Raw genomic sequence first — 15,778 nt, 5'->3', positions numbered from 1 at the left:
TCGGTCAAGATCAGCAGTCCATGTCCGTCGAGGTCCCAGGGCTCCCCCACATAACTGTAGACCATTATGCCTGCTTGACCTTTCAGTCTCTTTGCACGGTCAGGCATGGGTCTTAGGTCTGGGAGCACCCTTGTACAATCATCTTTCTTTACCACATGCTTTTTTTTCTTTGGTTTCTCCTCCTCTGAGTCTTGAGGTGATCCATACAGCTCTCCAGATTCAGCAGGCGGCTTAGTTGGTCACTTTGTAGGTTGTCTCCGTCCCAGGCCAAGCTAAGCTGTTCTACTCTCCTCTCGAGGTCGGACTCATCACCATTGCCACTTTCCTCGTCAACGTTTCATCGTTGGCAGGAGCTGTGGTCACACTCTGGTCATCTGCCCCCTGGTCTTGTTACTGTCCCCCCAAGGGGTCCCGGTAGCCTTCCAGATGGGCCCTGACTCATTGTCTTTATGCCAGGGGTACGGCCTTCTTTTCTTTACAATCAGAATTGGCTCAACCCCAACTCTGTTGGCCAACATCTTTACCACGGTCGAGTGATAAGGACGGGCCGACCAGGGTCTTTGTTTGCCTCTGGGTACACCTGGCATCAGCTCCTTTGCCCACCATTTTATCCATGGCACAGCTTCAGGCCTATTTGCCGGCGGATGGGGGGAAGCCACCACTCGTACCTAAATGTTTTTCTTCGTCATTGGGGTGGTGAATACCCCTTTGGTTTTACAGTCCAGTTCTATTGCTTCACTCAGCTCGTTTTCATCCTCACCAGGCCAGTGCTCGATGACATGTTCTCTCACTGCTCCTGCCCATGTCCGCTATCCAAACCCCAAGGGTATTACATGGATGTAGGGTTCCTTTACATAGAGGGAGTCCTCCGGGCCGCCATCGTCACTTCCCTCAGTGATTTCGTCTGCAGCCTTGCTGCTGCGTCTGCTCTCCAGCCGTTCATCACCCCTAAGGGATTCAAGCATCGACAGCGTTGGATGAGGGTGGGGTATGTGGGCGTGTGTCTGTTCCACAGCCTTGGTGTTCCAGCAGCCGCCAGTCAGTCCAAAGTCAACAACAAAAGGTGTGTGTCCATGAGAGACAAGAAGGGAGTTTGTTGTGTCTTCGCCGCACTGTCTTTCGGGAGAGTCAGGGAAACAATCCAAGTTAGAATGTTTTGTATGCGAGTGAAAATAAATTTGCTTTTCACTCTAAATTGTCTATTACTGGTCCTCAAATTCATCCTGCAGGGCAGACAGTCCGATGTTATCCAAATCACAAAGTGTCCACAGTTCTGCCCACATCCTCCAATCATTTGTGGCAGCTTTGGGGTACTTTGAAGGCCGCAAGCAACTTCCAATTTGTTGACAAACAAGAGCAACTCCAATCAGCAGATGTCCTGGTGTCATAATTCCAATAGGTGGGTGTCTTCACATCCTCCACTGAAAGGGAGGATGTGAAGCAGGGCTGGCTATCGGGTTGATAGCTTGGGCTTTTAGCTCGACAGCTAGCACGCTTGTCTCTCATGCCGACAACCTATATTCGAGGTCAGGGCGGAACATAAAAAGCAGTCCTTCTTCTCCCAAGATTCCGTTGTGTGTCCAGCAACAACCGCTCCGTCAAGACAAGCAGGTTCCCCCAAACCCAAGATCTTGTCAATTTTGTTGAGAGGCCTGTCAAATAGTTCCATTGTTTAGATTTGGAGAGCAGTGCAAAAAGAGGCAACACGAAAGACAAAGAAGCAAGCAGGAGTGATAAGGTAGAGGAAAGGGTGCCCGTGAGAATATTGATATGAAACAGAAGACAAGCTTGTTTCATCTTCCTGATGGATTGTATATTTGTTGCTCAAACTAAATTTACAATTACACATTATGCCACAGACATGCTTTTTGTTTTAAAACCTACTTTTATAAAGTGAAAAGAAAAGCAATGATGCGAAATACAGAGGTTTTTAATTCATGCAAAGTGTGATGGACACAAGTGTGCAATGATAGCATGAAGTAGTATCGAAGACATCTTAAAAATATTCACAGATATTCTTGACAAAGAACACTAAACAAGTACAGGAAAAATGGACGTACATTAATGGAAGTGTTGTCACTTACAGAGAGTGAAAACAAAACAAATAGAGGTAATGATTAATAGTAAAGGAAACTTTATGCAAGTAAGTTATTGTAGTGTATTGTATCTATGTTTCTGTAATTATATTTGATTTAAATTCAAATCAACCAGCATTGTGCCAGTGTAACAGAGGCCAGCCAGTGTGTACCATGTGTACCTTAGCAAACTTCACTCCCTGATAACCTCAAAGCAGGGCTGGCTATCGGGTTGATAGCTTGGGCTTTTAGCTCGACAGCTAGCATGCTTGTCTCTCATGCCGACAACCTATATTCGAGGTCAGGGCGTAACATAAAAAGCAGGGACTGAATCAGGTGGGTTACACCAGTTGAAAAATAATCTTTATTGTGTAGTGAAGCTTCCGTAAATAGGAATTACACTTCACAGTATTGTACATTGATTTATTATATAATTAATGTTTATCCAACATAAATTAAATAAAGTTAATGAATCATAATCTTTAAATATAATTTGTTGCCATGTTTTAATGTGCCCCTCTGGTTAAACTATAGCCCCTCCTTGCCCCTCTTGGTATAAGTTTGGATGTGTGTTTGGAACTGCCTTTGTTGCCAACTTTACTCCAGAAGCAAAGTGTTAATTTTTGTACTTTGGAGTAAAAAATTACTTGAAGTAAATGAAGTTCATGTTAAAAACAAGTGAAGTTTGTTAAGTACATTTTATGTCACGTACTTTGAGACTGTTACTTAAGTAATTTTCTGAAAGTTGACTTTTACCAAATCAATTTTGGGTCAAATGCATGTACTTTTACTCAAGTATTGCTTTCAATACTTAATACAAGACTGCAGTCCCTGATCAGTGTGTCTCCATCGACATTCACTCCCTACCAATTGGTACACCTCATTATGCCCTCAGGCTAATAAGTGCTCTGTGTTCTTTCCTTCCTCGCTGATGTTTGCTGAAAGCATTTCCAGGTGATTTTTAACCACTGGGAGAGGTTTGGCACCTGGACTTTTGTTGGTCACTATGTTACAGTTCAGTTGCTTGGATTTTATGTACAAGCATGTAAGAACTGTTTTATTGCTAAGCTTGACAAAAAGTCTCACAATTCCAATGTCTTAGCTCTTCAATCTATCCATACTCAACACTGGACTAGTTTGAGTACTTATATAACCTTTGATTGCTACAGTATATACAGGTATATAATGTATTATTTACATGATTAGGTAAGAAAGAAACAATCCACCAACCTCCAGAGCTCGGAGTTGTTCTATCAGAGAATTGCTGTTTTTGTTTTCCTCCAAACCACCACTGGCCTCCATAGAAGTAGACATCTCTTCTTCTGGAGCTTTAGGCCCCGCAAGACTGTCCTGCTGTTTCCACATTTCTTCCAGGAGGTTATCCTACATTGAAGAAAATTATTCAAAAATACACACCTTGGAGACACATGAGAGCTTGGTAGCTGCGGCCACAACATCAAGAAAAACAAAACAGAACAACATCAGCAAATATGATATGTAAAGTTTATAGAGTTTATTTAAAATACCGTATTTCCTTGAATTGGCGCCGGGAATATAGTATTCGCCTGCCTAGAATTACAGCCGGGTCAAACTCGTTTCGCAAAATAATTAGCGCATGCTTGGCACTTCCGCCGGGTCAAATATGAGTCATTAAATGACTCCCGCCTCCAGGTGGTAGAGGGCGCTAGTGATCCTTCTTGCGACTACCAGTACTGCAGGAGACAGGTACTGCAGAAGAAGACAACAAGCAGCAAGCATGCAGCAATTGTTTGCTTGCACTTTTAACATGGAGGATTACATATCTAAAATAAAACCGTTTTCTAAACTGGACTTTCAATCGAAGCAGGAGGTAATAATTAAAGGAATATCTCCAGAGACTTTTAAAATTGAAGAAAGATGAGAAAGACTGCCTTTGATCAGAAGCAGCTGCACATGGACCCATCTACAAGTAAAGGTAAGATCATAATAACGTTTTTTTTATTAAATGTGTTTTTAATGATAAGGTATGCGCCGGAGTGAGAAGAGGTTTTAAAATAATTAGAGCATGCTTGCTCATTCCGCATGGTTTAGGTAACCGCAGGAGTGAGAAGAGGTTTTAAATTAATTAGCGCCCCTGCGGCTATTCAAGGAAATACGGTAGTGACAATACATATGCCTATCCAGTCTACATGTGTTTTGTGGATTTGGAGAAGGCGTATGACCGCGTCCCTCGGGAGATCTTGTGGGAGGTGCTGAGGGAGTACGGAGTGAGGGGAACCCTGCTGAGGGCCATCCAATCTCTGTACAACCAAAGCGAGAGTTGTGTCCGGGTGCTTGGATGTAAGTCGGATCCGTTTCCAGTGGGGGTTGGTCTCCGCCAGGGCTGCGCTCTGTCACCTATCCTGTTTGTGATTTTCATGGACAGGATTTCTAGGCGGAGTCGTGGCCATGGCGGAGAGGGTATACGTCTCGGGGGGCTAAAGGTTGCGTCACTGCTGTTTGCAGATGATGTGGTCCTGATGGCACCTTCGGTTCGTGACCTTCAGCTCTCACTGGATCGGTTCGCAGCCGAGTGTTCAGCGGCTGGAATGAGGATCAGCATCTCCAAATCTGAGGCCATGGTTCTCAGCAGGAAACCGATGGTTTGTACAGTCCGGGTAGGGGACAGGACTCTGTCCCAGGTGGAGGAGTTGAAGTATCTCGGGGTCTTGTTCACGAGTGAGGGAAAGATGGAGAAGGAAATCAGCCGGAGAATCGGAGCAGCTGGGGCAGTATTGCAGTCTCTCTGCCGCACTGTTGTGACGAAACGGGAGCTGAGCCAGAAGGCAAAGCTCTCGGTCTACCGAGCTATCTACATTCCTACTCTCACCTATGGTCATGAAGTGTGGGTAATGACCGAAAGAATAAGATCGCGGATACAAGCGGCCGAAATGAGTTTCCTCAGAAGGGTGGCTGGCATCTCCCTTAGAGATAGGGTGAGAAGTGCAGTCACCCGAGAGAGACTCGGAGTAGAGCCGCTGCTCCTTCGCTTGGAAAGGAGCCAGCTTAGGTGGTTCGGGCATCTCGTGCGGATGCCTCACGAGCGTCTCCCTAGGGAGGTCCTCGTTGCACGTCCCACTGGGAGGAGGCCCCGCGGCAGGCCAAGGACCAGATGGGGGGATTACATCTCCTCTCTGGCCTGGGAACGCTTCGGGATTCCCCAGGAGGAAGTCACAAATGTTGCTCTGGAGAGGGAAGTCTGGGGGTCTTTGCTGGAGCTGTTGTCCCCGCGACCCGATTCCGGATAAGCGGTTGAAGATGGATGGATGGATGGATGGACAATACATATTAATGGACATATACATGTATATATGCATGATCATAGCCAACGGCTAATTTCCATCTTTAGTCCCTTCAGCAGGTTGATGTTTACTGACGGAAGTGGATAATTACATATATCCATATTTAAGAGTTACTTCTTTTGTATCTCCTGTAGTCATATTTTAATCAGCTAATGTTTCGTCTGGTACAAAGTGCTTGCATTACGAGTGTCCTTGGGGAGAGAGTCAGGGCGTTGAATATCGTCTCTGCTTCACACTCCCATAACATTCTTAAGCTAAGGGGCACAAAGCTGTTCTGGGCTAGCAGACATTAGGTGGGGAGGAGGGAGGGGAAGAGGGGGGTAGAACAGAACGTCTCTGGGGGGTGGGAGCGTGGGACAGATTGAAGAAGACAGCACTTCCGTGGGTTTTGGGGGGAGATCGAGCTTAGCTGCGCGAGTGAACGCTTATGTACTGGATTGGTCTCATTCTATTTCCAAAGCTTTGGAAATAAATTACAAAATACCTATTCTGTTTCTGGTAGTCCTTCTACTCAGCTTATATGTCATCAAAAGAACTTGGGAGTGACCAGCAACATAAATTCCCTGGGAGGAAGATCTGCTGGGACGCAACAATTTGGGGGCTCGTCCGGGATGACACGCTGATGATTGACGACTTCTTGCAATCTTCTGGACAGACTCACTTGGCAAAAATAATTTAAGGTAAGCAGAGCCTTTTTCTAAAATCTGCTTTAGGAGTCTGCCCAGAAGTCTGTAAGTCAAACACTGTTTTGTACCCCAGACACAGAGTGGTGATTTTGATAGATTGGTTGCATTTTTGCCGAACCCGCCATTACACAATAGTTGTACATAGTGGTCAACTCACGTCATTGTGTCTCGACTACCGTGACGGGCAGTTTCATTGACGAGTGAACTAATAGTCGGGTGTGGCTCGCCCTGGGTCATTGGTCATCGCCTAAAAGAGTAACGTGTCCGAGACCCTTCGTATAGTACGATAAATTCTGAGTAAAGGGTTCGAGACCCTTTGTATGGTACGATAAATTCTGAGTAACGGGTTCGAGACCCTTCATATGGTACTTCGTATGGTACGATAAATTGAGACAAAAGAGACACAATGGCCACGGAGTGTGACAGACAGGAATGTGATGGCGGTTGGGGGAAAATGTGATGAATCATTACTGTTTAATGATCAATTGAATGTACTGTTGTCGACAATGAAATTAGCAGGTAGAGTTTAAAAAGAAAAAAGAAAAAAAAGAGAACGTTCCTTGAAAGGGTTAAGAGGGAGTTTACAACACTTGTAAAGTCGAGAACTCAAACGTTTGGTAAACTAAGAAAAGTAACTGGAAGTTTTAATGGTAAAGTGAAACGCAGAGAGAGAGCTTTCGTGCAGCTTTTTCTTTCGTGCATGTGTGTGTGCGTGAGTGCTTACACGTGCGTGTGTGTGCGTGCGCTTGCTTGCTTATGTGTGTGTGTGTGTGCTGTTGGTGAAAATGGAACACGCAGGGAGAAAGTTGGTGCTCAAGAATTTAAGAGTTTGGCGTATGATAAAAGTAAGCGGGGATTATGTGGAAAAAAGAAATCCAGCAAAAGAACCGATGATTGATGAGACAAATATGACAGAATGGACTGACTGGTCTTTCGCCTGTAGCGCATGCGCCAGACAATTCAAACGACCCGCCCAGACTTTGATTGGGCCACCGCCCCCTACTCCAGTGACAAGTGAGGGCGGTACTCATACGCCCCCTCTAAGATTGACTCCACCTCCGAAACTTAAAATGACTCAAATTATTAACCCCTTCTTTTGCACGTCTGACCATTTTCCTCCGGCAGATGGCGGTGCACACCAGACATTTTTGACACGTGGCCTACTTCAATATAAGTCTTTTGCCGTCGCATACATGCAAGCCATTGTTGACCTTGCTTTCCCACCTGTACCTCAGGGAGGGAGCCTTTGGCTAAACACTTTGGACAGAGCTAACCCTGATGTACCCTGTGCCAAAAGCAACACATGGCAGGGACATCTTATCCACCACATACAGAATAGGACTAAGCAGGATGAGGATGATAAGGCTAATGACAGAGCAAAAAGGAAACTACTACTTAAATTACAGATCGCTGAAGATAAAAAGTCAAAAGAACCAAAAGGTCAAAGATCAGCTCGGGTATATTCAGCAGTGGGTGACCTTGCTTTTGAGTTCCAGCAGGTGGAGGAAAGAATCCTCAACAGACGTGAGACCAGACGGTTGGACTCGGGTGGTGGACAACACGGTTCTTCAAGGCCAGTCCGGGGTGGAAACGGTTTCAGCTGTGACCAGCCTGGTCACTGGAGTCGAGACTGTCCGAACATTTCCGTCATGCCGGCAAACGAACATCATACAGGCGTGGCACAGGACGCCCACAGCAGGAGCCCCAGCAGGAAATACAGACTGGCCCCCTGCTGGACATGAGTGTCAACGGACAATGTTATCAGTTCGTTGACACTGGTGCCACCCACTCAATTCTAAATGCAGAGCTACCAAAGAAACTGTGTGCTTCCTCTTTAAAGGTCGAAGGCCTCGCTGGGGTCACAAGAAGGTTACCTGTCACCAAACCACTTCCGGTTCAGATTGCTGGACACACACTGAAGCACCCCTTCGTGGTTGACCTGCACACACCTTGCCTAATTGGTAATGACCTCCTTTACAGACTGTACCCTGACATTCAATATAGCACAGAAGGAACCTTCCTGGTGTTACCTGACGGCTCAACCACCCAGCCGTGACACCACTACCAAGGCTCCTCCATGAGCTCATACCACAGCCTGAAACAACAGGAATGGCTGACATCCAACTGCTCTAACAGTGAAAACCCTGGCTGGCTGAGATGCTTCCGTGTGTACCGCCACCGGACCCGCCTCATGTTATGATCAGCAGTTAGACACTCATACCAGGAGGCCTTTGACTCTTTTATATGTATATATGTTGGAACTTAAGGTGTGGCTGCTCATGTTGACCTATCTTTGCAACAACTAGCATGGTGTAAGATGGACACAATTGCTGTCCCACATTGTTCCCTTGCTCTCTGCCCCGCCTACAAAACCAAAGACTTAGGTCCAATGATAAAACACGGCGTGGCTGCCACACATTGCACCGACACCCAAATACCACATTTTCAATTGTTTAAGTTGTCTGTTAAACACATAGCTATGGGCTGCACTTTAGACACCTGTAGGCTACGAGGAGCTAGCAGCTACACAACAGCTGAGCTAAAACGACACGTTACATTTCAGCATATCAAACAATTATAGTTGCTTATTACATACACATAGTCGCCATGACAGAAGTCTGATAGAAAGTATTCAGTAACAAACGTGTCCGCATCATTCGACTTTCTACAACATGAGCTTGACTTAATTAATTATTGTGGCTACCAGGTGTAGTAAAATGTAATTTCCATAAGGTTAGTATTTTTGTAGTATTAGTGTCAATATAAATATAAGCATATTTTGTCGCTTTCACCATATTGAATAAGTTACATAAAATTTTGGGTTTAGTTGACTTTGAGTTATTTCTGATTTCGCTAAGGGGTCCCCTACCCTAACACCACCCCCCAGTGGACCACAGAGGCTAAAGAGACTTTCATTGACCTTAAACATGACCTGTCCTCCGCCTCTGCTCTTGCTGTACTTGACTATTAGCTGACCTTTTTCTTAGATGTTTCTGAAAGTGATAGTATTACTAACACAGTCCCTTTTTCAGAAACAGAAGGGGGTGAGGGTGGATACAGACACCTAACAACAAAATCAACAATCATCCGACTCTGACACAGTCCATAGTTTTAAACATTTTTCCCGTGGGTAAGAAGTTATAACTAAATTTTATTTGAAAATAACGATTTTGCACATTGATAGTAGGACGTCTCTGGGGGGTGGGAGCGAGGGCCCGATTGAAGAAGACAGCACTTCCGTGGGTTTTCGGGGGAGAGTGATCTTAGCTGCGCGAGTGAACGCTTCTGTACTGGATTGGTCTCATTCTATTTCCAAAACTTTGTAAATAAATTACAAAATACCTATTCTGTTTTTGGTGGTCCTTCTATTCAGCGTATACGTCATCAAAAGAATTTGGGGGAGATTAGCAACTTAAATTCCCTGGGAGGAAGATCTGCTGGGACGCAACATTACATAGACCCGTCCCATATCTTCAGGAAGACTTCCAGATTTTTATGAGCATAAAACTGAAATGCAGTTTCACCATGTTTTATCCTGACTCTGGGCACCAGCAGGTGACCTTTCCCTGATTTTCTCAGAGCTCGAGATGGTTCATATGGTTTTAACATGTCAGAGCTGTTTAAAAGTCTTCTCTGAGCAACTGGAAGCCAGTGCAGTGACCTAAGCACTGGACTATTGTGACTCGAGCAGCAGCATTCTGGATGTACTGCAGCTGCTTTCAGCTCGTTTAGAGAGCCCAGTGAGAAAACCATTACTTTAGTATAACCTGCTGGAGACTAAGGCATGGATGAGTCTTTCTAAGTCTGATTTAGACAAAATTCCTCTGATTTTGGCAAAGTATTTTGTTTTTAAAAGCTGCTGATATTATTGACTTAATGTCGCTGTTAAAGTTAAAGTCTGAGTCCATTATTACTCCTAGATTTTGAAGGATTTTAGTATTTTTAAAGCTAACTACACATTTTTTTAGCATACACATACCTAATGAACGAGTATATTGATTTTTCCATCATAGTTTTGAATGCTAACTACCATGTAGTTATTATAGTAAATCATGTTATAGTAAATGGTTAGTTTTAAAGTAACACATATATAAAGGGTACACACAATAGAGCACTGACATGAGGGCGCGAGGTATTTGCGAGCCGCAATAATCATCAAGATAAGCCTGCAGAGGAACAGTAACCATGGAAACCGGAGTCAGAGGGGACAAAGACAACAAAAACCCCCTTTGGAAAATAATATAACATTTCTTAGGTGGAAAGAGTAGTTAGACATTTTGTGAGGAGCCACACGTGGCAGGTTGTCTCCCTTTCCCTGCTTGTGGCCATGAGGGAATTGTATTTTTTTGTTTCAAACAATCACACTGTAAAATAAATCTAAGATGGTGAATCTGAAAATTGACAACGACTTGGTGAGCTTTATTAGAGATTAAACGAACACGCGTAGGAGAAAAAGTACTCCTCCCTTCAATTTCTAGCCTGATCATTAGGTTTCAGGGAGAGGGTCTCAAGGTGACTAATAATAGTGTCTCTTTGCTTCTGTCGGCCAAAGACAATGATTACAGTTTTGTCTGAGTTAAAGTTTAAGTACCAATGATTGTCACACACACACTAGGTGTGGCGAAATTATTCTCTGCATTTGACCCATCACCGCAGCAGCGGTGGGCAGCAGCGGTGGGCAGCAGCGGTGGCCGCGCCCGGGAATCATTTTTGGTGATTTAACCCCCAATTCCAACCCTGGATGCTGAGTGCCAAGCAGGGAGGTAATGGGTCCCATTTGTATAGTCTTTGGTATGACTCAGCCAGAGTTTGAACTCACAACCTACCGATCTCAGGGCGGACACTCTAACCACTAGGCTACTGAGTAGGGCCTAGTGAGCTGAAAAAAATGTTTTTGCACCCACACACTGATCTGTTCGATTCAATGACAAAGTGAATCAACAGGCCGACGTTCATCTGCCATCAGTGACACGTAGATCTGAGTGTCATCTGCATAGTTGTTATAGGACACATTGAAGCTGTGGATTATCTGACCTAGTGGGGGTCCCAGAATAGAGCCCTGAGGAACCCCACAGGTCATAGCCTTTTGGTCAGAGAAACAGTTACCAATTTCAACAAAGTAGGTCCTGTGATCAAGTTAGGACTTGAACCAGTTAAGAACATACCCCATATTCCCACCCAATTGTCTAACCTCTGTAATAAGATAGTATGGTCAACTGTGTCAAAGGCAGCACTCAGGTTCAGCCAAACCAAGACTGAAACATTTCCTGCGTCTGTGTTCAGGCGGATATAATTTGTCATCTTGATCAGAGCAGTTTCAGTGCTGTGGTGAGGCCTAAAGCCTGATTGGAAAGTATCAAACGCATTTTTACACAGGAAAAATTCACTGAGCTGTTGGTATACAACTTTTTCTTTGACTTTGCCCAAAAATGGAAGTTTTGATATAAGCCGATAGTTGATCAGTACAGTGGCATCAAAACTGCTATTCTTTAGTAGGGGCTTTTTACAGCAGTTTTTAACACTTTTGTAAATGTTCCAGTCTGAAGTGAGATGTTAACTAGATGAGCGAATTGTATTAACAAACTGCTCAGCACGGACTTTAGACATCTAGTGGGTAACTCATCAAGGCAGCATGCTGCTGGACTCAGACTGTAGATGATTTCTTCCACTGTTTTGTCAGCCACAGGAGGTAAATGTGCTTGCTCTAGCTGACAAGCTGGCTGCAGAGAAGCTATTTGTTTTCTAGGAATTATTGCGTTTTTAATGCCTTGAACTTTATCATGAAAGAATATCGCAAACTCATTGCACTTTGATGCAGATATAAGTTCTATTAGAAGTGATATTGGAGGGTGTTAATCTGTTTATTGTAGCAAACAGGACAAGAGAGTTGTTACTACAGTTTGTGATGATTTCCGAAAAATATTTTCCACTTGTTCTATGCAAAGTCTGGTTGAACACATTTAGCTTTTCTTCGTAAATCTCATAATGAGTTTGGAGCTTTGATTTGCGCAATTTCCGTTCGGGTATGCAGCACTCCCTTTTTTGTGCCAGACCGAAACTTAATTTCTCCATGGTGTCTTTTGCCTACTTTTAACCATTCTAACCTTGCCAGGAGCAATGGTGTCCAAAACATTTGATGTATATGAGTTTCATAGATCATTGTATATGAGTTTTCAAACCTGATCATTTTCACAAACTGTGTCCGTAAGCTATCATTTATGAGTGTTCCCCTAACAGCCGCAGACTCAACTGTTGGTTTGGGTCTAACAGACAGGTCGAAGAACACACAGGAATGATCTGATAAAGCAGCATCTAAAACATTCACGTTTGAAATAGCAAGACCTTTAGTAATGATCAAATCAAGAGTGTGGCCTCTGCTCTAGGTGGATTTGTTTACATGCCACTAATTTCTTTAGCATGCCTGTCATCGGCTACATCTACATGCACATTTAAGTCCCCTGTGATGATCTAACAGTCCAAGTCAGTGCACACAAACTGAAAGTAATTGCATAAAATTATCAATAAGTGAATTGGAATTATGTGGTGGTTTGTACACAGTGATATAAAGTATGGAGGATTGTTGACACATACTCAAATAATGAAGAAAAAAAAAAAAAAAAGAATTTGTGGGTGCGGAAATTTTCCCTGAATATGGCACAAACACCCCCCACCCCTCGGGTTTTGTCGTGTCTGAAACACAGTTGAAGCGAGGTGGGCTAGTTTCAATCAGAACTGCATTTACTGTGTTTATGTGGACCCATGTCTCAGTTAAAAACTAAATCGAGATTGTAAGAGGAAATAAAGTTATTACTTAAAAATTATTTATAAATCAGGATCTGACATTGAGTACTGCGTGTTTGAGATTAGCTGTTGCCCTGGACATTGTGTTCTTTAAAGGAATGTGGATACGGCGTGGCGAAGTTGGGAGAGTGGCCGTGCCAGCAATTTGAGGGTTACTGGTTCAATCCCCACCTTCTACCATCCTGGTCACGTCCGTTGTGTCCTTGAGCAAGACACTTTACCCTTGCTCCTGATGGGCCTGGTTAGCGCCGTGCATGGCAGCTCCCGCCATCAGTGTGTGAATGTGTGTGTGCGAATGGGTGATTGTGGAAATAGTGTCAAAGCGCTTTGAGTTCCTTAAAAAAGGTAGAAAAGCAACCCATTTACCATGATTTCCCTTATCAGATAACCTAACTGTCTGTCTCTCAACTAATCTACTGTATGTGCTATGATAGTAGTTATTATTTTAGAAGGAAGTATGTCCTTATTGGGCCTCTGGTTGTTTTGAAGTTTATCAGCACAGAGGCCCTTAACAACCTAGACAACTGCATTGACGCTGTTGGGAATACCAGCAATTGGCACCGATGGCGGGGGCAGCTTTGGTTAATTGAATAGGCTGAGGAAGAAAAGGGGCAAATTATTTTTTTTTAAGGCCTACTGAAACCCACTACTACCGACCACGCAGTCTGATAGTTTATATATCAATGATGAAATCTTAACATTGCAACACATGCCAATACGGCCGGGTTAGATTAGTAAAGTGCAATTTTAAATTTCTCGCTAAATATTCTGCTGAAAACGTCTCGGTATGATGACGTTTGCGCTTGACGTCACGGATTTTGTGGACATATTGGGACACCATTGTGGCCAGCTATTAAGTCGTCTGTTTTCATCGCAAAATTCCAAAGTATTGTGGACATCTGTGTTGGTGAATCTTTTGCAATTTGTTTAATGAACAATGAAGACAACAAAGAAGAAAGCTGTAGGTGGGATCGGTGTATTAGCAGCTGGCTACAGCAACACAACCAGGAGGACTTTGAGTTGGATAGCAGACGCGCTACCGTGAGTACAGCTTTGGCTTCCAAATATTTGATCGCTTGCCCGTACGTGCGTGCCGCTATGTGCATGTCACGTACGTAACTTTGGGGAAATATATGTGCTGTATGAACGGTCACTGCGTTGTGCCTCAACATGGATTGCGGACTCGGCTAACTGCTGGTCTGCTGTGCAGTGAGACCGTATTGCTATATGAACTATATTATACATTTCCATAGTTTAGTTAGCTGAGGTATATAATGTACAGTGTATTTTGTCAAAAACTGTATGTGTGTAAGTATTTCTTGTGCTGAGCAATCATAAAACGGCTGCAAAAGACGCACTGGCTGAGGCTCGCAGTAATCCCGCCTCCTGGTGGTAGAGAATGCACTCCCGCCGTAGAATGCACCCCCTGACGGGAGTGTTATATCAACTAAAGCCCACACTTAAACTTTCCACGTGCAAGATTGAATCTATTTAAAAAGGTTATTTAATAAGAAGCCAAAAAGTGCAAAAACAATAATGTTCGTGTTGGAGGAGTTGTGAATAACTGCAGGGCCACAACATTAGGTACACCTGCAGACTGCAGCACGGATTTCATATTTCATTCATTCACAACTCGTCGCACGTGGAAAAGTTTAAGTGTGGGCTTTAGTTGAAATAACACTCGCGTCAGGGGGTGCATTCTACGGCGGGGGTGCATTAATCCAGCACAACAGCGGCGCATGGACTTCATTTATAAGTAAAGGTGAGACCATAATAAAGTTTTTTTTATTAAATGTGCTTTTTTGTGTGCTACAGTTTGTATGTGTAAAGTTAAAGTTAAGTTAAAGTACCAATGATTGTCACACACACATTAGGTGTAATGAAATTTGTCCTCTGCATTTGAACCATCCCATTGTTCACCCCCTGGGAGGTGAGGGGAGCAGTGGGCAGCAGTGGGCAGCAGCGGCGCCGCGCCCGGGAATAATTTTTGGTGATTCAACCCCCAATTCCGACCCTTGATGCTGAGTTCCAAGCAAGGAAGAATGCTGGTATGAGCTCTTAAACATAACCCGTTAACTGCTGCCAATCAAATGGTGAATAAGATACTCTTTAGGGTTCATATGTTTGTAAATCTGACTGTGATGAAGTCAGTGCCTCACCAGCCATGAACCGCACTGCACGTCACTGTAATAGAGTATATATATGTCTTGTGTTTATTTACTGTTTTAGTCATTCCCAGCTGAATATCAGGTCCCACCCGCCTCTCACAGCATCTTCCCTATCTGAATAGCTTCCACTGCCCTCTAATCCTTCACTCTAACTTTCCACATCCACAGATCTTTCATCCTCGCTCAAATTAATGGGGTAATCATTGCTTTCTCGGTCCGAATCGCTCTCGCTGCTGCTGGCCATGATTGTAAACAATGTGCAGATGTGAGGCGCTCCACAACCTGTGACGTCACGCTACTTCCGGTACAGGCAAGGCTTTTTTATCAGCGACCAAAAGTTGCGAACTTTATCGTCAATGTTCTCTACTAAATCCTTTCAGCAAAAATATGGCAATATCGCGAAATGATCAAGTATGACACATAGAATGGTCCTGCTATCCCCGTTGAAATAAGAAAATTTTATTTCAGTAGGCTTTGATCACGTCATGTCCAGAGTAAGGGGGGGTCAATTCAACCCCTAATTTCACCAAGCTTTCAAGATAGTCAGGAAGTCTCATCGATAGAGAGGAGAAAGACAGTGAATCATCTCTGGAGGGTGTAGCTGCAGCAGGTGGTATACAGGTTTGTGGTGTGAGCCATGATGAAGGTGATGATGATGGAGGAGTTTCTGCATCAGAATCCTGTATTCGGGATTCTGTGGGTGGTGCTGTGGTTGCTGAGGCTAAATA

At 44.0% G+C, this 15,778-nt stretch overlaps 1 protein-coding gene across 3 annotated transcripts in view; it reads right to left on the bottom strand.

Moving 5' to 3' along the window:
• The window catches only part of LOC133663394 (uncharacterized), a 166,486-nt gene that overhangs the window by 52,067 nt on the left and 98,641 nt on the right, over positions 1 to 15,778 (bottom strand). For all 3 annotated transcript variants that reach the window (XR_009828332.1, XM_062067833.1, XM_062067834.1), the window contains exon 3: positions 3,306 to 3,458. Coding sequence is in view for 2 of the 3 variants with exons in the window: in XM_062067833.1 (XP_061923817.1) it covers positions 3,306 to 3,458 (153 nt within the window). In the remaining variant the exon portion in view is untranslated. The remainder of the gene's footprint in view (positions 1 to 3,305; positions 3,459 to 15,778) is intronic.

Source organism: Entelurus aequoreus, linkage group LG13, assembly GCF_033978785.1.
Source record: "Entelurus aequoreus isolate RoL-2023_Sb linkage group LG13, RoL_Eaeq_v1.1, whole genome shotgun sequence".
Lineage (NCBI taxonomy): Eukaryota > Metazoa > Chordata > Actinopteri > Syngnathiformes > Syngnathidae > Entelurus > Entelurus aequoreus.
Note: the sequence above shows the minus strand (reverse complement) of the source record. Positions and strands in the feature narration are given on the sequence as shown.